The following is a 24,152-nucleotide window of genomic DNA, read 5'->3' as shown; positions in this document are numbered from 1 at the left end:
TGATTGGAGAGCCCGCCAATCATTCTGCTCAAAGTCGAATCCCACCCGTGGTCCAGTGAGGTTGATTGACCTGAGAGCTGGCCAATCATTCGGCTCAAAGTAGAGTCCCAACCTTGGCCCGGCGAGGATGACTTATCCGAGGGCTGGCCAGTCATTGGGCTGAAAGTGGAGTTCCGCCCCTGGTCCAGAACCAATGAGGAGGACTTGTCTGAGAGGCGATCCATGATCCGGTTGACAGTGTTATCCCATTCCTTAACAAAACATTTTAAAAAGAGATGCCTTGAATTAGTTAACATTGATACTAAAAATTTGAATATTTACTCTGAACCCATAATGCCATTGAATGGAGTATGAGGGTGTTGATGGACCCACCTGGTCCTGCCCCTGAGCTCCTGACTCCCAAACAGGTGACCTGTCTGGTCCCTCATTCTCCTGCAGTAGCTTAGACCAGGGCTTCTGCTGCGACACAGAGGAGCTTGGCTCCTCACACACTGACCCCTCTAGTACTGCAGATGGACCTGGATGGGAGGAGGAAGAGTAAGAAAAGGAGAATTGTAAGAGGCTGCCGTTTGGAAATTCACTACTATAGGATACTATAATCAAAAAGAGAGAAATTGTGTGTGTACCCGTCTGGTTCCCAGCAGTACTAAGAGAAAAGTTGAGCTCCCTGGTGTATTTGTCTATGATGCGCTGGATACTGCTGCTGTGTATGAGTGAGTCTAAAATGGTACCAGATACACCCCTACAGGAACTGTGTCTGGATGAAGAGGAGCCATTGACCGATATCTTTTTATTTGTTCCTCCTCCTCCCATTCCAAACCCAGCCATGAGCAGGGAAGAGTCTTATGGGGGAAAAAAAGAGAAGAGGATAAAATATATTTGAAATGTAACTCATTTCTGACAAGACCGAATTGGTATATACTCAATTGATCAGGCCTACAGACAAGTCACACACACCTATTTGGGTGGAGGTGTGTTCAGGGTCCGTGGAGGTGTGTTCAGGGTCCGTGGAGGTGTGTTCAGGGTCCGTGGAGGTGTGTTCAGGGTCCGTGGAGGTGTGTTCAGGGTCCGTGGAGGTGTGTTCAGGGTCCGTGGTGGCATAGCTTCCAGAAGAGATGGTGGTAGAGGACAGGTAGTCAGGTTCTGAGGGTCTACAGGCTGACTGGAAGGACAGGCTCTCCAACTGGACAACACAGATGACAGGGACACAATACACAGGAAGACACCAGGGTTAGACAGGAAGGGTATAATAACATAGCGACGGTATATAAATAACACTGGAAAGAGCTCAGTTCAAGTGTAGAAACCTTCATGAAATATGTTTTCACATATACTTCAGGAACATTTGATTTACATCATGGCTCAGAAAGAAAACACACACACACACAAATAAAGATACACGGACACACACACAAATAAAGATACACGGACACACACACACAAATAAAGATACACGGACACACAAAGAAAGCTCAGATCACACGGACACAACACACAAATAAAATATGTTTTCACATATACAAATAAAGATCAGGAACATTTGATTTACATCATGGCACAAAAAAGAAAACACACACACACACAAATAAAGATACACGGACACACACACAAAATAAAGATACACGGACACACACACACAAATAAAGATACACGGACACACACACACACACATAAAGATACACGGACACACACACACACACATAAAGATACACGGACACACACACACACACGCATAAAGATACACGGACACACAAAGAGAGCTCAGTTCAAGTGTAGAAACCTTCATGAAATATGTTTTCACATATACTTCAGGAACAATTGATTTACATCATGGCTCAGAAAGAAAACACACACACACACAACGCAGTTGAAGTGTAGGAACCATAATGAAATATATTTTAAATATACTTTAGTTCAGGGTAATATTGATTGACATCATGCTCAGAAAGGAAACAGAAACCCAAACAGTCACGAACACAAGACAAACACAAAACAAAAAACTGCTTCTCATGCAATATCATGGTATTGTAGGACAGACCACAAACCCTTAGATTTGACAACTTATCATTTATCCACAATATGGTGGACCTCTGAGGGGGAAATAGAACCAGTCAAAACCCTTACCTCTGTAGGAGATTTACCAAGGACACCTCTCCCAAACTGACAGGAGTGATAAGACCGTTCTGGGAGTGCTGTGGTGGGATCTAGGATATAGGACAGTTGGATTAGAGTAATTGAAAATGTCTGAGAGGACTCCATGACCATCAGTCTAAAGCTTATAAAAGTGAAAGGATCCTTATCTTATACTCCTGTGGTAACCATCCTGGTATAAGATATCTCTCTATTCCCCTTCATCCATTCCTCCTTTCCTTACCAGGTCCAGGAGAGGCACCAGCCTCCAGCTGTAGTCTCTCTCTCCAGGACAGCTTGCTGGATCTCCCAGACCCGGTTAATGTCTCACTCCCAGTCCCAGCTGTGTGTTCCCATGCACTGGACACAGAGGTGCTGGAGTGACCTCTTTCAGAGTGGCCCGAGTGGTCCTGTTCTTCTGCGATTGCCCTTTCAATAGATACTGCCACACTCTCTTCTGCACAATACACAGAAGCTGGTTAGAGATACACGCTTGTTTATGAAGGATGTATACACGTGCTTACTAGAGTTGACCACTGCCGTATGGTGTATGGTGCCCCCTGTGGGTGTGGCTGGCTGACCTGTGATCAGGCTGGCATTGGCTGGCGTCTCCACCTCCTGGATGGCACTGAGCTCGTGCTGCTCTGTCATCTCCATGACGGCCAGCCTGGCACGGGCCACCGGGGGTTTGGCTGCCCGGGGGTGGGGGAGTGGGTGAGGGGCATGTCTGTCTGAGTGTGAACTCTGGACGTAGAGTGTGTCATCTTGGCTCTGACTGGTTTCTACCGATGTTGAGGTTTGCCCATTGGACTCCTCGATGGCCCGAAGCAGAGCTGCCATCAGACGGAGATGCTCTGACCCCAGGACTTCTGACCCCAAACCATCAGTGGTCTCTGGACCAGGCTGGTGGAGCCACACAGAGATCAAGACAGACACAGACAGATATGGCTGGTAAGCTACTTTAGTCAGTAGGCAGAGTATATCCATGCAATTTCATTGACATAATGTACATGTTTGGGCTAACTATTAGTTCTACATGTTAGTGTTACTCTTACTTTTTGAATCACTTTAAACCAATAGCAGACCTGCCTTAGTAACAGCAGGTAAAACCCTTAAGGTGTCGTTTGTTTCCTTACCTGTGTGTCATCAGCAGTGAGCAGTGCCTGTAACACCTCCCTCTGTCTCCTCCTCTGCTCCCTCTGTTCCTCCTCCAGTTCCCTCTGCTGCATGAAGAGCACCCCCCTCTGGGCCTCCACCCCCCTCTGGGCCTCCACCCCCTCTGGGCCTCCACCCCCTCTGGGCCTCCACCCCCCTCTGGGCCTCCACCCCCTCTGGGCCTCCACCCCCTCTGGGCCTCCACCCCCTCTGGGCCTCCACCCCCTCTGGGCCTCCACCCCCTCTGGGCCTCCACCCCCTCTGGGCCTCCACCCCCTCTGGGCCTCCACCCCCTCTGGGCCTCCACCCCCTCTGGGCCTCCACCCCCTCTGGGCCTCCACCCCCTCTGGGCCTCCACCCCCTCTGGGCCTCCACCCCCTCTGGGCCTCCACCCCCTCTGGGCCTCCACCCCCTCTGGGCCTCCACCCCCTCTGGGCCTCCACCCCCTCTGGGCCTCCACCCCCCTCTGGGCCTCCACCCCCTCTGGGCCTCCACCCCCCTCTGGGCCTCCCGTAGCTCCTGCCTCTGCCTCTCCACCTCCTCCCAAAACTTGTCCGGGGCCCGCAGGACAGACCCAGGATTTACCAGGGCCTCCCCAGGATTTACCGGGGCCCCCACTTCTGAAAGGGTTGGGCTGATGGGTGGGATGGGGTCAGTTCTTGATGGGAGTGGGATGTGTGGAGTAGGGTGGAGGGAAACAGGATGTGGTCTGTAGGACTGGGGGTCTAACGAGGTAGAGGGTGGCGGTAGCTTCTCAGGGACATCCTCTGTGACCCTACTAAACACATTTTCCGCCAGCCATACACCTGCTCTTTGGTCCCTTAGGCTTTCAAAGGTGGGTTCTAGCTGCACTGGTGAGGTTCTGGAGTTAATATGCGAGCCAACTGTAGTGCCAGGGAGGAAGAGAGTTTGAGCCAAGATGGAGGGCTCCTGTGTGGGGAGGTCCAAAGGGGTGTGAGCTCTAGAGTGGGGACTAAGTGCTACAGGGAGACAGGGGAGCAGGGCAGAACCAGAGGGGAGTTCTAGGGGCACTGCCGGGGGATTGATTCCGCCTTTAAAGTGTGGTAGAGGACGGGCTGTGGTACCAGGAGGGAGAAATGTTGAGCTAGTTTGACCAGAGTAGCGGTTTCTTAGCGTGCGTTGGTACCCTTCCAGACGCCGGCGAGCCTCCTCCACGGACTGCTTATGAAGCCTAAGAGATTGAAACATTGAAAAGATTTGTTTTAGATAAATGACCAAAACATCCATAAAAGTAGACATAAGTTAGGTGTTTATATATATATATATATAAACACCTATTTAAACACCTATTTAAACACCTATTTAAACACCTGAGTCAAATACGGCCAGCCACAGCAAATGAGCATTTAGTGCCTCGCTCAAGGTTTGAACCAGTGACCTTTCAGTTACTGGCCCAACGCTCTTAACCCGCTAGGCTACCTGCCACATGAGACACAAATCAGCAATAGGCAGCTGTTTTAATTTCATCATATGAATCAGCCATGGTGAGAAACACACCTGTTCTGGTCAAAGAGACGCTGCTGATACTCTCTGATTCTCCTGGAGTGGTCATCCTCAGCGGCTGAGTGTATAGTAGACTGCACAGGGACAAACACAGAACAAGTCAGTGTTGCATATGTGGAAACACAGTCAAACACACAGAGCTCAGTTCAAGTGTAGAAACAATCATGAAATATATTGAAAATATACTTCAGTTCAGGGTAATATTGATTTACATCATGGCTCACACACACACACACACACACACACACACACACACACACACACACAGAGCTCAGTTCAAGTGTAGAAACCATCATGAAATATATTTTAAAATATAATTCAGGGTATTATTGATTCACATCATGGCTCAGATAAATACACACAATCCCACCACAACCACATCTCTTCACACAATCCCACCACAACCACATCTCTTCACACACAATCCCACCCACCTCGGGAGTTGGAGCAGCAGGGCTGACGTCTTGGGCTGGTGTTTTCTGTGTTCCAGATGCAGCAGGTGTGTCCTGGTTCATGGCCGTCTGCAGCTGCTCTCTCTCTTGCTGGGCCTCCTGCAGCAGCAGCTCCAGCCTGCTCTTCTTCTCCTCTAACTCCTGTAGCAGGGCTATCTGCTCCTGCTTTTGCCTCTCCAGCTCCTCCTCCTGGACAACAGAGGCAACCACAGGGCAAACTATGAGCTTTCAGCTTTAGAGACACTTTCCCAGAAAGGTTAATACATTCACTTTATTTTACACCCCCCTCCCACTCAAGACAGATCTATTATGCAGACATGTTATGGACATGCATGAATACATAGATACAAAGACACACACCCTTCTCTTCCTCTCGGTTTCAAATGTGTGGATCTTGATGGCTTGTTTATCAGGATGGAGCAGGGTACCAGCCACTATGGACTCTTCTGTTGTCTCTATAGCTAATCAGACAAAATACATGAAATGGATCATTAAGAAAAAACCACTACAGAAAAAAATGTTTTTCTTGAACCTTCAACCTTATAGCAGCAAATCAAGAAGGTCTACAAAGGGCTCACTAACCTTGGGCTGACTGAGAGGGGTCTGGGAGTCTGGAAATAGTGGTCAAAGGACGGCCCCTCTCCTCACTGGCCAGAGAACCTGTCTCAATGGTCGTAATGCCTGTGGACATGTCGCACTCTGCTGTCGGAGTAGTTTGGCAGTCACCTGGGGGATCAACCAGCCTCCGGTAGCTCCACTGGTCTCTCTGTGACCTGATGCGGGTCAATAGTTTCTTCAAGGCCTGTCTGGGAGCGCCACCTAGAGGCCTGGATGGTTCTACAATGACAGACAAAACAGTTTATTTCACGCACACGATCCAACTCCATTTATTACAGTTTCCACATAACCTTTCTTGACAACACTATGGTCATACTCTGATAGTCAGTAAATCAAACATTAACCAAAGCCGGAGTCCAACGGCAGAAATTAATCCATCTCTTCACCTTCATCCGGTTGTTCCTCTGCCCCAGCCAAGGGTGTAAGGTCAGGGGTGGCCTCCTGGGTCAGGTCTAGGTCTTCATCCTGGCTGCCAGTGGACACAGCTAGGAGAGGCTCTGGGACCAGCTGCAGCACCAGGTCACCTTTCACTCCTGCAGGCAAGAGATCAGTACAGGTTTAATTAGACAAAAGAGAAACTCCATTCCAACATACTAATGGTAATTACTAATTAGGTGCCATACTAATAATGTGTGTCCACACTACTCTGTCTGGGATAGAGTCAATATCTCCATTTCAATCAAGTAAAACTTATCTACACACCATGACAATACCAACAAATGTTGTCCTCGGGGCCAGAGTAGAAAAACATTGCTGCAGAGAAAACTATGAAAAATGTATTATGATTTGGATCACCCCTCCTTACTCCTCTCTCCAGTGTACATGTCCTCGAAGGCGAACTCCATATCCCTCTGCCAGTCCTCCCTCATCTCCTGTCTCTTGTGGAGCGGCTGGAAGATCTGGGCAGGCATCTGAGCCATCACCTGCCTGCGCCTCAAAAGGTCTGTCTGATGCATGTGTTCAAGCTCCACCAGGAGGCGCTCTCGGTCCTGATACAGCCAAAACAAACATAGGTATTGCTGTTGTTTTGGCCTTGACGCATACAATATGCATTCAAAGGATTTCAGGAATTCATTTAACGTCTCAGGACAGGTTTAGCCTCATTACGCAGAAAGTTGTACATGGACTTTTCTTTCATGTTATCACTTGAATCGTCTTGAACAAGGCGAGTGTGTTTGTGTAGCAGTATGTACCTGTGTGAGCTGTTCCCTCCTCAGCGCGTGGTTACCCCTGAGATGAGCCTTCTCCAGCTGCTCTCGTCTCTCTCTCTGCTCCTCCTGTCTTAGCTCCTGCAGGCGCTGCATCTCCTCCAATGCCGCCACCTGTGCGTTTGGCTTGGGGAACAAAACACACCGGTTACAATAGAAAGAGGACAATATATCACACTGGGCCATTGCATCTTTTTGAACTTTTAAAGATAGATTACCTGTGCTGTGTAGACTTCCCTGTCCACTGCAGTCTCTGGCATATGATAGTGAGTCACAGAGAAGGCATCCACGTCTGATTTCTTCACTGCATGCAGCTTCCTTGACTCAATACTCTGTTAACAGTAAAAAGAAATGTACAAAATTTGAGAATATATTTGTTGGAATTGTAAGATCTACTGAGACTGCTGTTTGCTCATACTACAATAGAATATTGTTAATTAAATGTGTGCTTTAAGAATGGTATGTGGGTTTGGAAGGAGAGCTCTATATTCCATTGTTACAGTGCCTTTGATTAAGAACTTTCCATCGCAATGACCATAGTTCACAATGTGCCCGATTCCTTAACATTAAATTGAACCTCAATTGGGTTGGGTGGAAGGGATGGGAAGTTGGCCACTTTTGCTGCCCTCTGCTTCTCCACCTGTATGGACTTCTTCCTAGCCTCCATAAAACTTGAGGGAGAAGAAAAACATACCAGATTTAATATCAAACATTCCAAATGTAATATCAAACAATGTAACAAGCCCATGTTTGTTTGACCAAATAAAATCCTGTTGATAGCCTCACCGATTTTGTTCCTCCTGATCTTTCTGTCTCTGTGATTTGAGCTCTTTGAGGGCTACTCGATAGCGCTCATCTGCCCGAACATGATTCTCCTCATTTTTCTGTGCAATTGCCTCCCAGTCAGGCTCCTGGGGAAACAAGAAGTGTGCATTGATCAACCAGTTGTATAGTGAAGTAAAGACACAGGTATTTTGTGATCTGGGGCATGACCCAAGTTGCTTAAAAAATCTTACAAAACCCAGTCAAGTTACACTGGCAGCCTGTAATGTATCACACATTGCTAAGACACAGGTTGAGAGTTGAGTGTTTACATTTTCTTTGGCACTCCTATGTCCCTCTCCCAAAACTCGGAGATTGTCCTGGTATAACTTTTGCAGGGTCTTCAGTTTCTCACTCTGCTGTTGCTCCCACTGCCCCTTCAACTCCTCTGCCAGGTTTTGTAGCTCGCGCTCCCTTCGCAGTTGCACCTCCGTGCGGATTTGTAGAGCGATATACCGCTCCTGTTCCCGCACCTGTGAGAGTGCTGATCATTAGCTACCATTTGGTAGTGTATGCATTGACAGTACGTAAGTATCGTCACTGAGAGCGAGTGTTAGGTGTTAGCTACTATATACCTGTTGTATTCGCAGCTTCCTTCTCCTCTCGTGTTCCTCTCGAATGAGTTGAGCTTCTTCATTTGGACTTAACCGTAATCGAGACACATTTCTCTTCATCTTTATAAAATTCAGGGATGTTGAAAGGCGAAAATATTAGTTAGCTGATCAACGGCACTGTCTGAAAAACACCCATGACAAACAAAGGCCAGCCAGTTGTGCTAAACTAGCTGGCTAGCACCAGAAACTTCAGAGTAGGAAAAATATTCCGGTTTTCGCAATCTAGATTGTTTAAATATTGATGGATTAGCTAAACAAAACACTATGCTAATTTGAAGTAGCTAACGTTCAAATGCGTTACACAATCCCCCTCCAAAGTGTTGTTTATTAGCCGAAATCCATGCCAACGAGTGAAAGCGTTATTTCGTTGTTAAACGTCACTTCCTGTATTTTAAACCGCGCTAAATCATGTGATTGGATGTGTTCCACCATGCCCAAAAGGTGGCCGATTTTGCATTACCGCCACCTACTAGACTGGAGTACAACTCCCTTATACTTTGCTTGAAAAAATAAATAAATACCCTACCATTTAACACCACACTCAAAAAAAAATAACACCACCCTACTCCACTATTTATATATATTTAGTCCTACCTCATGCCAACAAACTGAAAGGGTGGGACATCACCACTAAACACCCTGTAACTCTTCTGATGTCAAGTCTCGCACACCCAAGTACCTCTCTGCAAATGCCACCACAACCTCAATTTTCAGTGACTTACGTTCCATCCCTACTGTTGATAACCATTGCTATAAATGTTAAAAATACAATCTTACTGTAACATATCACTAACCCTCTGTACTGGTACAGATCTACTACTCACACCACTCCTCTCAAGCACCCCCCTCCCCCTCCCCCTTGGCCCATCTCCCTCTGCTTTCTTCACTGCCTCAGCATATGACAACTTCTGCACTACTCTAACTCTGAAGGTGGCCGATTATGGCTGCGTTTCGACATGGAGCCCAATTCTGATATTCTGAACCAATTTATGGTTGATCCAAAAATGTGGTCGGAGGCTCCATATGGAGGGTGTGACGCAGTTGCGGAGCCTCAGGAAGCATGCTGATTAGGGGAGGGATTGGCCGGGGGAGGTTACATGTAGGCCGTCATTGTAAATAATAATTTGTTCTTAACTGACTTGCCTAGTTCAATAAAGGTTCCATAAATAAAATGGGGAGGGGGTGTGCTGAGGAGTATTTCTCTCTGTAATAGGGCCCTTTTGTGGGGGAAAACTCATTCTGATTGGCTGGGGCTGGCTCCCCAGTGGGTGGGCCTATGCACCCCAAGGCACATCCATGGCTACACCCCTGCCCAGTCATGTGAAATCCATAGATTAGGGCCTAATTAATTTATTTCAATTGACCGATTTTATTTATGGAACCCAGTAAAATATTTGAAATTGCTGCATGTTGTGTTTATATTTTTGGTCAGTATATATTTGCTACATAGCTAGCTGTAGTCTGTTTAGCAAGCTACTTATTTGTCTAGACTTGCCCTGGTCTGTGACCATAGTCATGGTGGGTAAAATGTAGTGAATCGAATGGTTTTGTGTGTGAAGTTCTAGGTGTGACTACTCTTCACCATCATCATGTCGGGTGGTGGTCCAGCAGTGTGTGTCGGCATCGAGTTGTCCTGCAAGAAGAGCAGGCCCAGGAAGTGTCTCAAGATGCCATGGAGACATATGTCCCTCCCTCGTCCATGTCCCAAAACCTGGCCTAGCTAGCCCAGAGGATCGACTTTGGCCAGGTATCAGACTCTGATGAAGAGGGGATGGAAGCAGAGCCCAGGGACCCCCAGGAGTGGGGGAAGCAAAAGCCAGAGGAGGATGAATGTATCTCACCCCATGGACACATACACTGAATGTCTACACCAGCTTCATTAGTTGACTGTAAAGTGATTATTTCTGCCTTGGAGAGTTATTATGGAAAAACCACCACACGTGTTCCTGAGACCATCTGATAGACATCTGTAGCAGGGCTGTGACGATACCAACATCATAATATTTGTTCCATGGCAAAAATGAAAACACGAAGCAGAACTCAATTTTTGGTCCTTTAAAAACAAGCTGTTTGTAAAATATTGTGTGCTATAACTTGGGGGAAAATGTGACTCTGAATGACAACATGACATTTGTTTCCAACATTCGGGCTGTTTTCCTAAAGAAGTTAAATCTGCTTCGTGTTTTCTTTCCTTTGCCATGCTACAGGTATGGTCCTGGCCCTAATCTGTAGCAACATTTATGTTTCTATTAAGCGCTCTGTAGGGAGTTGGTCTGAGCAGAATGGTTGATTGATACTTGCTCCTCCTCCTTCCAGCCACAGTGAAGTTCCAGCCGTCCTTGTGGTGCGTAACAACCTGTGCATCTCCCTGACAGAGATATGTGTGCTATACGACGTCCTCAGCGTAGTCAAGGAGAAGAAGTACATGGGCCAAGGACCCAGTGTCCCAGGACCCCTGAGGCGGAAAGGTTGGCCTCGATAAGTGGTTTTACTCATGACTTCAATCTTTTCAATGGATCTCTGTAGTCTCAAGTGGTTCATTCTTCATTTGCACTGATGTAGAAGAACTAGAATGGCAATGAAAGCAAATTCCTGGTACACAATATACATCCAACATATTGCTTATTTTGACCTATCCTGTGTTTTGAGGTCACTGCAGATGAAGGAGAGGAAGCCACTTTGGACTATTTGACATGTACCTATGACCTCACTCTCTCTCCCCTGACCTCCCCAATCCCTACCTCACACCCCTGGTGTTCCAGCTCATCTGTAAGAAGATGGCCACAGCAGCTCAGCTGCTCCTGAAGGGGGCAGAGAAACTAACCAAGTCAGTGGCAGAGAACCAGGAGAACAGAAGACAGAGGGACTTCAACTCAGAGCGGCTCCGCTCGGAGTGAAAACTACGCAAAGTAGGAGACAAGCTCCCGGGAGACCTCAGCTACAGGAGCGCAAGTATGGAGGCTTTAACTCTGCTCAAATGTCTCATTTAGTGTCATTGCAGTATTTACCACCTTCTGCACATTCAGTGTTTTCTGACATTATAGCTAATTTCATTATAGCTAATTTCTAATGCCATGCCTCTCTCTGCAGGATCCTTTTTTCCTCTTAACGGCACCTTTAAGGTGATAAAGAACATGGACTTCGACCTTGACAAGAAGCTCCTGGAGGATTACTGTCCACTAAACATCCAGATCACTGGGGATCAGCTTACATCAAAGTGAATAAAGACTGCTGGCCCTCTTGAACTTTTCTCAGCTCAGAGAACATACGTCCTTGTGATGTCAATGTTCGGCCTGGCCTCTTAAATATTGTTATGTGTTGTCTTCAAGGTTTCAATCCAGAAACAAGCCCCTGACATAGGTGACCTAGGCACTGTGAGCCTGTTCAGGCAACCTAAAGCTAAAGCAGGCACTCAGCCGTGGCATGTGAAGCTGGAAGCTGCTCAGAACGTGCTGCTCTGTAAGGAGATCTTCTCTCTGCTGTCCCGGGAGGCGGTTCAGATCAAGTCCCATATCGTAGTCAAGAACCAGATCATCTCCCAACCTTTTCCAGGTGAGGACTCTTTACAATGCTTTTAGGAGGGTTATTGTAGCCTATGGAAAATTCATACTCCATGAAACCATGCAAAATTAATGCATTTAAATGTTTTTTTTTGTCTGTGTTACCTTGAGTAGTACGTTCTAAGTGTCCGGAGATAATTTTGCTGTTATTGACCCCTCTTCAGGTGTGCAGAGTCCTACTCTTGGAGATTCCTGTATTACACCACCGTTAAGGTTGTCTATCCTCCCTGCAGGTCTCCAGTTGTCCGTTTCTCAGTGGAGAGAAGAAGAACCAGAGGGCGTCTCCAGAGAAACCCAAACCTGACGACCACCTCTACGTTTTAGAACACAACCTGCACAAGCTCATGAGAGATTTGGGTCTGCCTGTCTATCTGCATGGAACTAAATTGAACCTGACCATCTAGTAATTATATTGTTGACCAAAGACTTACTCAGACAGATACTGACCAAACTAAGTCCCCGTGTTAAAAAATATATATATCTTATACATATGCATGTGTTTCATTGCTGATTGTGTGAACTGTGATACATATTGATCAATATAAATGCCCCTCCTTCCCACCCACAGTTCCACAAGCAGACCCTGAGTTCGATAGTGATGCCCCATCCAGCTAGCGCCCCATTTGGCCACAAGAGGCAGCGTATGGCAGGGCCCATGGCCTACGACAAGGCTGAGATCTCCAACCTGCAGCAGAATGGCCTACTGGAGAAGATCATCAAACAGGCCAAACACATCTTCTTACGCAGCAGGTAGGCACAAACACACACCACATCACACATCAATGACAAGCTAATACTGTTATACTGTTTTCTTTTTCAAAAAAAATTCAAAAGTATTTTCTCCTGTCAGGCTTGTTGTTTCAGTCAAAGCACCTCCTATCTTTGTTGAAAAATCACAAATCAGGAAAATGTTGGCACAATGAAACCGTTTGATACTGAATTAGAATTTTACAGGACAGCAACTCAACATTGACTGAAAGTCTACCCCTCGGGTCTGTTTCAGGACGGCGCGGACCATCGACAACCTGGCCAGCCGTATAGAAGACCCCCAGATCCAGGCCCACTGGTCCAACATCAACAATGTGTACGAGTCCAGTGTCAAAGTCCTCATCACCTCCCAGAGTTACGAGCAGATCTGCAAGTAAGTGGAGCAGGAGCCAGGAGGACTGGCTAAGCCCGAGTAACAGAGGCAGAGTACCGTTAAAGTCAGGAGGACTGGCCAGGAATTGGTGACATATCCTCTAGAATAGAACATTTGGTGAGAGTAGAGAATTAATTAAAAGGAAAAAGGTAGGTTCCATGTTCGAACAACAGAAGAAGAGGTTTCACCTTAATGAATTATCAACTATTTAATTCTGCAATTATTCCGCTTTGTCAATGTTCGGTAAAGGTCTTGTCTAGATAAAACTTTGACCATGGAGAAAGAATGTACCATGACCTTCTGTGTGTGTGTGCAGGTCTATCCAGCTGCAGCTGAACAGGGGTTGAGCAGATCTGAGTGGTGCACGGGGACGGCCGTGTCATCACCCTCTCTCACCAGGAACCGGAGCTGCAGGACTTTCTCCTCTCTCAGGTCAGGAGTGACTGCTTTCACATCACCACCTTCTGTTTATGTACTCTGTATTACAGTCAAGTATAGCTAGAAGCCACCTAAAATGCTTGTTGTATGTTCTAAAATGCATGACTAGATGCATTTGCTAGACCTGCTGTAGTTCTTCACAGCCTATTGCTCCAGGGAAACTTTTATTCAAATCTATTTCAAAGTATTGATGTAGCCTTTTTGTAGCTTCCTGTCTGAACTAGTGAGTAACAGTGCCTCCCTGTCCCCTGGTACTGCAGATGTCTCAGCAGCAGGTCCATGCGGTACAGCAGCTGGCTAAAGTGATGAGTTGGCATGTTCTGAGCTTCAGTAACCATTTGGGCCTCGGCTCTGTGGAGAGCATCGAAAGCGCCTGGGCCATCACCATTGCCTCCTCCAACAGGGAATATGCAATCTCAGGTACCGTCCTTCAATCAATCACTGGCATATTGGCCGTCATGCACCTTAAACAGCTCATTTAGTCTGAAAACTAATATGATGATCTGAATGACTGAAGCTTAAGATAATGCTAATATTTGTCCAAATGAATGTGTTGTATCTTTTCCAGTGCGTATTGGTCCAGAGAGTGGCTGTAAGCTCCTGGTCCAGTTTCCCACGCAGCCAGAACAAGGAGCTGCCCAAGTCTGACGTCATCCAGGATGGGAAGTGGAACCACCTGTGAGGGCCCTACAAAGAGGTCCACTGGAGCTAGATGGAGGGAAGCAACTTTGGTTACAAGATGGATCTTCTGATGGCAGCCCTCACTCCCTGTCCTTAGGTCCGGCCACTATCACACTCTCTCGCTATCTCTGATTTTGTTCTATGGGCTGAATCCTAACTTGACCCACTTTTGTGGAAATCATGCATTGATGTCTGTTGATTTGCTTGGACATCTGACTTACCTGTGCCAATGTATTATTATTATTATTAATATATACTAGACTTGTGGAGGTCTACAATTTTTTTTCTGAGTTCTTGGCTGATTTCATTTGATTTTCCCATGATGTCAAGCAGAGAGGCACTGAGTTTGAAGGTAGGCCTTGAAATACATCCACAGGGACACCTCCAATTTACTTCATTTATCAGAAGCTTCTAAAGCCATGACATCATTTTCTGGAATTTTCCAAGCTGTAGGCACAGTCAATTTAGTGTATGTAAACTTCTGACCCACTGGAATTGCGATACAGTGAAATAATTTGTCTGTAAACTATTTTTTGAAAAATTGTGTCATGCACAAAGTAGATGTCCTAGCCGACTTACCAAAACTATAGTTTGTTAACAAGAAATTTGTGGAGTGGTTGAAAAACAAGGTTTAATGACTCCAACCTAAGTGTATGTAAACTTCCGACCTCAACTGTATATTTTAAATGTTACAGTAAAAGAAACTGAAAACAGCTGTGAAAATAAAAATATATTTTGTTTCCACTTGTCAGTGTGTTTCCTTACATAAAATCTGGTGGACTAATATCAGTTGTGTATACAGTTTCCATGTACAGTAAAATAATACATGCAGCTCGTCTTGAGGCACGTAGGTTGATAATCCTTCATCTGTTCCTGGAATCAGTAACTTGGTGACATTTACACTCTGTGGATGCTTTCATTGATTTATAAAATGAGTCTTTCATTTTTAGCTCATATTGGTTGTTGGGCAGTCCCATCTGGCTTTCTCAGATCTTCATATCAGAGAGGTTGCAGCTCAGTTACATCATTCTCTGGAGATGATACAAAAAATGAGAAATTCAATGAACCACGTACACACAAGAACAATCAAACTTGAGTCATTGAATTACTAATTATTGAAATGACCAAAATCATTCTAAAGGTATTTACCTGGCATCTGCCTCCTCTGTCTCCATGCATTGATCTGGCTGTAGGCTTTGTCCATGAGCCACATGGAGACCATGAGGAAGCCAGCCAGGGAGGCCAGCACTACAGCAAACACTGCCAGGTACTGGAGGTCCTCATACAGAACCTCTACAACACAGGGAGGGAGAACACACCATGTTCATTCTCACTTCCACTAATTAGCTTACTCATAATGGTAGAGTTCAATGAAGGTCACTTGTACTGAACTACTCGTAAAGATATTGTACAATAACACTATAAGGCCGCTACAGAAACTGCCTCCAGGACTGAGAGGAAAACAGTTCCATAAAGGGGTTCTTGTAAATGTCAACTATGATGAAACACTAACACTGTAACTTAAAGCAAAATGCCACATTGTGATATAGGCCTTCACCCACCATTCACTCACCTTCCACATTCAAGACAAATCCTGCATCTTTGCTGCTCCCGGACAGTTCAGTCACAGTGATCACGTAGAAGCCAGTGTCCTGAATACGTAGGTCCGACAGTCCCATAGATCCATTAGTGTACGTGAGGATTCTGTCCATGTAGTCCTCTGATACATTGGTAAACCCCCCAGGTTGCCACGCCCCAATGTCTCTGCTCACCCTGCCAGACATAAAGGTCCACTGTACTGTGGGAATCCCAACACAGGAGATGTCCACAGAGAACAATACATCCTGTTGGACAGGCCTGGTCAGACTGTGCTGAGGAGACCGTATTGAGATGGCTCCAGCTGCCGGAGGAAGTACATAGTGGAGGGAGGAAGGGAAAGAAAGAGGAACAGTGTTTTTTAATGTATGACAGATAAAGAGAAGTTGATATATCTGATTTGTATTTTAGAATCAGATACAGTAAGTCAACATATTATTACCCACACACTGATGTGTTATTGACATGTTACCACCATAGTAATTTTCTGACTTCCCACTTGCCTTTTTTATGAGCAATGGATCAACTACCTTCAGTTTTTTATTTTTTAGAGCCCAATTGGCCACTCAGTTCCGACAGAAGAAATACCCCCCTTTACCCTACTCCCTTACATAACCACCAGTTAATGTTCAACCTCTCCACAAAAGACAATGTTTTCAGTCCACAGACATTACATAACATATTGTTATACTGTATGATGGGTTTACTGCCATCAAATTACTTTGAGATGACACATTGGCATGTGATTCTACCACGTCGCTTCATCTCAAATCAAAGTTTATTGGTCACGTACACAGATTTGAAGATGTTATTGCAGGTGCAGCGAAATGCTTGTGTTTCAAGCTCCAGCATTGCAGTAATATCTAGCAATACAAAACAATACATGCATAATCCAAAACATAAAAAGAAAAAAATTAAGAAATATCAGAACGAGTAATGTCAGAGTCCAGAATATATATCGGAAGTTTACATACACCTTAGCCAAATACATTTAAACTCAATTTTCACAATTCCTGACATTTAATCCTAGTAAAAATTCCCTGTCTTAGGTCAGTGAGGATCACCACTGTATTTTAAGAATGTGAAATGTCAGAATAATAGTAGAGAGAATGATTTATTTCAGCTTTTATTTCTTTCATCAAATTCCCAGTGGGTCAGAAGTTTACATGTACTCAATTAGTATTTGGTAGCATTGCCTTTAAATTGTTTAACTTGGGTCAAACATTTCGGGTAGCCTTCCACAAGCTTCCCACAATAAGTTGGGTGAATTTTGGCCAATTCATCCTGACAGACCTGGTGTAACTGAGTCAGGTTTGTAGGCCTCCTTGCTCGACACTCACTTTTTCAGTTCTGAGATGAGATGTTGCTCCAATATATCCACATAATTTTCCATCCTCGTGATGCCATCTATTTTGTGAAGTGCACCAGTCCCTCCTGCAGCAAAGCACCCCCACAACATGATGCTGCCACCCCCGTGCTTCACAGTTGGGATGGTGTTCTTCGGCTTGCAAGCGTCCCCCTTTTTTCTCCAAACATAAAGATGGTCATTATGGCCAAACAGTTCTATTTTTGTTTAATCAGACCAGAGGACAATTCTCCAAAAAGTTTGATCTTAGTCCCTATGTGCAGTTGCAAACCGTAGTCTGGCTTTTTATGGCGATTTTGGAGCAGTGGCTTCTTCCTTGCTGTGCAGTCTTTTAAGTTATGTCGATATAGGACTCGTTTACTGTGGATATAGATAGTTTTGTAGCTGTTTCCTCCAGCATCTTCACAAGGTCCTTTGCTGTTGTTCTGGGATTGACTTGCACTTTTTGCACCAAAGTAGGTTGATCTCTAGGAGACAGAACGCGTCTTTTCCCATGATGTTAAGCAAAGAGGCACTGAGTTTGAAGGTAGGCCTTGAAATACATCCACAGGTACACCTCCAATTGACTCAAATGATGTCAATTAGCCATGACATCATTTTCAGGAATTTTCCAAGCTGTTTAAAGGCACAGTCTACTTAGTGTAAGTAAACTTCTGACCCACTGGAATTGTGATACAACTGAAAAAAGTGAAATAATCTGTCTGAAAACAATTGTTAGAAAAATGACTTGTGTCATGCACAAAGTAGACGTCCTAGCTGACTTGCCAAAAATACAGTTTGTTAAAACCTCTCTTGGATAGGGGGACGCAAATGCCCCACTTGGCCAATTGCCAGGGAAAATGCAGAGCGCCAGATTCAAATAAAATACTATAAAATTCAAACCTTCATTAAATCACACATGCAAGACAGCAAATTAAAGCTACATTCGTTGTGAATCCAGCCAACATGTCAGATTTCAAAAAAGCTATTATCTGATGATAGCACAACAGTAAACAAAGAGAGTAGCATATTTCAACCCTGCAGGCGCTACACAAAATGCAGAAATAAAATATAAAACATGCCTTACCTTTGACGAGATTCTTTTGTTGGCACTCCAATATGCCCCATAAACATCACAAATGGTCCTTTTGTTCGATTAATTCCGTCCATATATATCCAAAATGTAAATTTATTTGGCGCGTTTGATCCAGAAAAAAACAGCTTCCAATTTGCGCAAAGTCACTACAAAATATCTCAAGTTACCTGTAAACTTTGCCAAAACATTTCAAAATACTTTTGTTATACAACTTTAGGTATTTTTAAATGTTAATAATCGATCAAATTGAAGACGGGTCTATCTGTTTTCAATAGAGGACGAGAGGAAACTAACGCTACTTTTCAAGTCTTGGCCAACTCTCAACAGCGTTACCCTTTTCCAGGATGGCCATACTTCTTCATTGCACAAAGGAATAACCTCAAACAAATTCCAAAGACTGGTGACATCCAGTGGAAGCGGTAGGAACTGCAAACAAGTGCTTAAGAAATATCATTTCCCCATGAGAAACCATTGAACAGACAGCGACCTCAAAAATAAATAATTCTGAATGGTTAGTCCTCAGGGTTTTGCCTGCTACATAAGTTCTGTTATACTCACAGACATGATTCAAACAGTTTTAGAAACTTCAGAGTGTTTTCTCTCCAAATCTACTAATAATATGCTTATCTTATATTCTTGGCATGAGTAGCAGGAAGTTGAAATTGGGCATGCTATTTATCCAAAAGTGAAAATGCTGCCCCCTATTATCCCAAAGTTAACAAGAAATTTGTGGAGTGGTTGAAAAACGAGTTTTAATGACCGCAACCTAAGTGTATGTAAACTCCCGACTTCAACTGTATATATACAGTTGACTGGTACTATATAACTGTATATATATATATATATATATATATATATATATATATATATATATATATATATATATATATATATATATATATATATATATATATGAAACAAGTCAAGGGGTCTGAATGTGGCTTAGGGACAATGCGGTACGGACAGTAAACAGTGCCTTTGGAAACTCTTCAGACCCCTTGACTTGTTCCACATTTTGTTAGGTTACAGCCTTAATCTAAAACTCATCAAATTGTTTTTCCCTCATCAATCTACACACAACGCAAAAACAGGTTTTTATACGTTTTGCCAAATTTACTCCAAATAAAAAACTGAAATATCAGATTTACATAAGTATTCAGACCCTTCATTTACTCAGTACTTTGTTAAAGCACATTCGGCAGCTACTGCATGGCAAGCGGTACCGGAGTGCCAAGTCTATGTCCAAGAGGCTTCTAAACAACTTTCATGTACATACTACCTGAACTAACCGGTGCCCCCCACACATTGGCTCTGTATCGGTACCCTGTGTATATAGTCTCGCTATTGTTATTTTACTGCTGCTCTTTAATTACTTTTTACTTTTATCTCTTACTCTTATCCATATTTTTTTTAAACTGCATTGTTGGTTAGGGGCTTGTAAGTAAGCATTTAACTGTAAGGTCTACATCTGTTGTATTCGGCACATGTGACAAATAAAATTTGATTTGATTTTATTTGAATGCAGCCTTGAGTGTTCATGGGTATGACACTACAAGCTTGGCACACCTGTATTTGGGAAGTTTATCCCATTCTTATCTGCAGATCCTCTCAAGTTCGGTCTGGTTGGATGGGGAGCATTGCTGCACAGCTATTTTCAGGCCTCTTCAGAGATGTTCGATTGGGTTCAAGTCCGGGCTCTGGCTGGCCCACTCAAGGACATTTAGAGACTTGTCCCTAAGCCACTGTACTTAGGGTTGTTGTCCTGTTAGAAAGTGAACCTTAGCACATTCTGAGGTCCTGAGTGCTCTGGAGCAGGCTTTCATCAAGGATCTCTCTGTACTTTGCTCCGTTCATCTTTACCTCGATCCTGACTAGTCTACCAGTCCCTTGCACTGAAAAACATCCCCAGAGCATGATGCTGCCACCACCATGCTTCACTGTATGGATGGTGCCAGGTTTCCTCCAGACGTGACGCTTGGCATTCAGACCAAAGAGTTCAATCTTGGTTTCATCAGACCATAGAATCTTGTTTCTCATGGTCTGAGAGTCTTTAGGTGCCTTTTGGCAAACTCTAAGTGGGCTATCATGTGCCTTTTACTGAGGTGTGGCTTCCGTATTGTCACTCTACAGTAATGGTCTGATTGGTGAAGTGCTGCAGAGATGGTTGTCCTTCTGGAAGTTTCTCCCATCTCCACAGAGGAACTCTGGAGCTCTGTCAGAGTGACCATCGGGTTCTTCGTCACCTCCCTGACCAAGATCCTTCTCCCCGATTGCTCAGTTTGGCCGGGCGGCCAACTCTAGGAAGAGTCTTGGTGATTCCAAACTTCTTCCGTTTAAGAATGATGAATGTGTTCTTGGGGACCTTCAATGGTGCAGACATTTTTGGTACCCTTCCCCAGATCTCTACGGACAATTCCTTCATCCTCATGGCTTGGGTTTTGCTCTAACATGCACTGTCAACTGTGGGACCTTATATGGACAGGTGTGTGCCTTTCCAAATAATGTCCAATCAATTTAATTTTCCATAGGTGGACTCCAATCAAGTTGTAGAAACATCTCAAGGATGATAACAGGATGCACCTGAGCTCAATTTCGAGTCTCATCACAAAGGGTCTGAATACTTATGTAAATAAGGCATTTCTGATCTCACCCATCACAGGCCCGAAGGGGGCGCAAAGCCGGACAGGAAGATCATGCCAGTGACTCAACCCATTCAAGTCGAGTTTATCGAGAGAGAAAAAATGATTCACCCCTCTTCGGGACGGCATGGGAGAGCATTATCAAGCCAGTGACTAAGCCCCCGTAATATGGTCAGAGGCAGATAATCCCAGTGGAGAGAGGGGAGCCAGCCAGGCAGACACAGCAAGGGTGGTTCATCACTCCAGGAAAAAAGCTGCTCTTTAAATATAAGGTCCAGAGTAACGTTGAGGTCCTTCAAAGTTTTATTTGAGGCGATTGTATAGCCCTCAAGATACATTGTCAGATCAAACAGAAGATTTCTTTGTTTCCTTGAACTAGCATCTTGTTTTGTCCAAGTTTAAAAGTCAAACATTTGCTGCCATCCACTTCCTTATGTCTGAAACACAGGCTTCGAGGCTAGGCAATTTTGGGGCTTCACCAAGTTTAATCGAAATGTACAGCTGTGTGTCGTCTGCATAGCAGTGAAAGTTTACATTGCGTTTCCGAATGACATACCCAAGAGGTAGAGTATACATTGAGTGTACAAAACATTAGCAACACCTGCTCTTTCCATGACATAGACTGACCAGGTGAATCCAGGTGAAGGCTATGATCCCTTACTGTTGTCACTTGTTAAATCCACTTCAATCAGTGTAGATGAAGGGGAGGAGATTAAAGAAGGACTTTTAAGCCTTGAGACAATTGAGGCATTATGTATGTGCGCCATTCAGAGGAGGAATGGGCAAGACAAAATATTTAATTGCCTTTGAACAGGGTATGGTAGTAGGTGCCAGGCGCACCAGTTTGTGTCAAGAACTGCAACGCTGCTGGGGTTTTCACGCTCTACAGTTTCCCGTGTGTATCAAGAATGGTCCATCACCCAAAGGACATCCATCCAACTTGACACAACTGTGGGAAGCATTGGAGTCAACATGGGCCAGCATCCCTGTGGAACTCTTTTGACACCTTTTAGAGTCCAGGCACCGAAGAATTTAAGCTGTTCTGAGGGCAAAACTCAATATTAGGAAGGTGTTCCTAATGTTTTACACACTGTGAAAAGAATAGTGGTCCTAAAACCATCCACAGAGACAAACTGATATCTTTCCTACAGATAAGATCTAAACCAGGCAGGAACTTGTCCGTGTAGCTAGTCGGAAAACTTCCAATTTGGTGGAGCGCCATTTCCGTTCCAATTTTCTGGAAGCTTGCTTCAGGGCTTGGGTATTTTCTGTAAACCAGGGAGCTAGTTTCTTGTGACAAATGTTTTTGTTTTTAACGGTGCGACTGCATCTGGGGTATTACGCAAGGTTAAGTTTAGATCCTTGGTTAGGTGCATTTTGAATTTTGTTCTCCGGAGTCCTTAGGTAGGTGTGGGCAGTCTGGAAGGGCATCTAGGAATCTTTGGGTTGTCCGAGAATTTATAGCACGTGTTTTGATAATCCTTGGTTGGGGTCTTAGCAAATTATTTGTTGCGATTGCAAATGTAATAAAATGGTGGTCCGATAGTCCAGAATTATGAGGAAAAACATTTAGATCCACAATATTTATTACACAAAACTAGATCCAGGGTATGATCGTGGCAATTCGGCGGTCCCAAGACCTGTTTACCTGATGTGCTACCTTGTCCCGGACCTGCTGTCTCTCTCGTTCTCTCTCTGTCCCCCCCCCCAATCTGCTGTCTCGAACTTTGAATGCTCGGCTAGAAAAAGCCAACTGATATTGACTCCTGAGGTGCTGATCTGTTGAACCCTCTATAACCACTGTGATTGTTATTTGACCCTTCTGGTCAACTATGAACGTTTGAAAATCTTGAAGAATGATCTGGCCTAAATGGCTATGTACTCTTATAATCTCCACCGGGCACAACCAGAAGAGGACAGGCCACCCCTCAGAGCCTGGTTCCTTTCTACGTTTCTTCCTAGGTAACTGCCTTTCTAGGGAGTTTTTCCTTGCCACTGTGCTTCTACATCTGCATTGTTTACTCTTTTGGGTTTTAGGCTGGGTTTCACTATAAGCACTTTGTGACATGTGCTGATTTAAAAAGGGATTTATAAATACATTTGATTGATTGATTGGTTTTGAATTGCCCTCATAGCCACCTGCTTTCGGTTGTTTTCTCATGTAAGATGTGTTTCAATCAATGTGAATTACTGACTCAGACACACCAGTCCAACTAAAGGTGTGTGCACACAAGATGAAGCATGCACAAAGAATTTAGTTAAAGCATGCAAAGAATGGCAGAGAAACATTATGGCTGCCAGAGGTATGCCTTGAAACCATCACGCCCTATCCAGGTTTTGGGGAATTAACAAACCACTGTGTGTCTAAGTGGACTATCATTCTGTTTCACCGGTACAAACCACATCAGAGCAAAAGTTGGGAAATACTCAAAGTTAGTCAACCGATACCAGAAGAAAGTTTCTTCTGAAATTGCTTGGCATACACCATACACTCTGAGGCAAACATGGGCATGCCCTTAAATACACAAGCACTCACATTTAAACACATACAAATCAGTATGTCCATATATGGATACATGCTCACAGAAGTGTTTCCATGTATGGATAGGATACATACCTAGGTGGCACACATACAATGTGATGCTGAAGAAAAGAGCGACTTCCTGTGTGTCCCAGAGCCACATTAGAACCCCAGGTCCATCTATTCTCACCAGTACGGAGTGTCTACTGGGTCATTCCACATTCTGGAGCATTCGCTTTGCTCTTCTCTCAAAATCCATTATTTCCTGTGTTCCTCCTTCCTTTTTATTTTTGTTAATGTCTTAATCTGGTGGAAAAGAGTATATCTCTTGTTGGTGATGTTCTCTTCTGTCCTTCTCAGCTCTGTGTTCTCTAACTACCTAAGCTGCTCTGCCTGTGCAACGGCACCTCACCCATCAGACAGGATCAGCAGGAGATTACTGTGCAAACATTCATACTAAGAAACAAGCACTGAGAGAGAGAGAGAGAGGGAGAGAGAGTAAGAGAGAGGGAGCCAATAACATAGTAAATACTCATGCAGAAACACACAGAGAGACACGCCTGTATGGCCTCCCTGTACTGCCTCCCACAAATGCACCACGTGGGATGAATA

The 24,152-nt window shown here is 44.5% G+C and overlaps 3 protein-coding genes and 1 pseudogene across 3 annotated transcripts in view; 2 read left to right on the top strand and 2 right to left on the bottom strand.

Moving 5' to 3' along the window:
• The window catches only part of LOC112225629 (activin receptor type-2A), a 679,452-nt gene that overhangs the window by 573,638 nt on the left and 81,662 nt on the right, over nucleotides 1–24,152 (top strand). The gene's annotated exons all lie outside the window — the stretch shown is intronic.
• Nucleotides 6,272–8,929, bottom strand: LOC112215029 (centrosomal protein of 295 kDa). The gene is made up of 8 exons (XM_042306663.1): nucleotides 8,485–8,929; nucleotides 8,182–8,382; nucleotides 7,874–7,998; nucleotides 7,653–7,758; nucleotides 7,306–7,419; nucleotides 7,073–7,213; nucleotides 6,675–6,868; nucleotides 6,272–6,412 (listed from the first exon to the last, which is right to left on the bottom strand). Exons 1-8 carry the CDS (start codon nucleotides 8,581–8,583, stop codon nucleotides 6,400–6,402), a joined length of 993 nt encoding a protein of 330 aa, XP_042162597.1. The 5' UTR covers nucleotides 8,584–8,929; the 3' UTR covers nucleotides 6,272–6,399.
• LOC112214308 lies at nucleotides 9,925–14,620 on the top strand (annotated as a pseudogene).
• Nucleotides 15,061–24,035, bottom strand: LOC112214311 (V-set and transmembrane domain-containing protein 5). Its single transcript, XM_024372960.2, has 4 exons — nucleotides 23,637–24,035; nucleotides 15,917–16,243; nucleotides 15,493–15,636; nucleotides 15,061–15,374 (listed from the first exon to the last, which is right to left on the bottom strand). Exons 1-4 carry the CDS (start codon nucleotides 23,701–23,703, stop codon nucleotides 15,343–15,345), a joined length of 570 nt encoding a protein of 189 aa, XP_024228728.1. The 5' UTR covers nucleotides 23,704–24,035; the 3' UTR covers nucleotides 15,061–15,342.

Source organism: Oncorhynchus tshawytscha, linkage group LG26 (assembly GCF_018296145.1).
Source record: "Oncorhynchus tshawytscha isolate Ot180627B linkage group LG26, Otsh_v2.0, whole genome shotgun sequence".
Classification (NCBI taxonomy): Eukaryota; Metazoa; Chordata; class Actinopteri; order Salmoniformes; family Salmonidae; genus Oncorhynchus; species Oncorhynchus tshawytscha.
The sequence above is the reverse complement of the archived record's forward strand: the minus strand, read 5'-3'. Positions and strand labels throughout refer to the sequence as shown.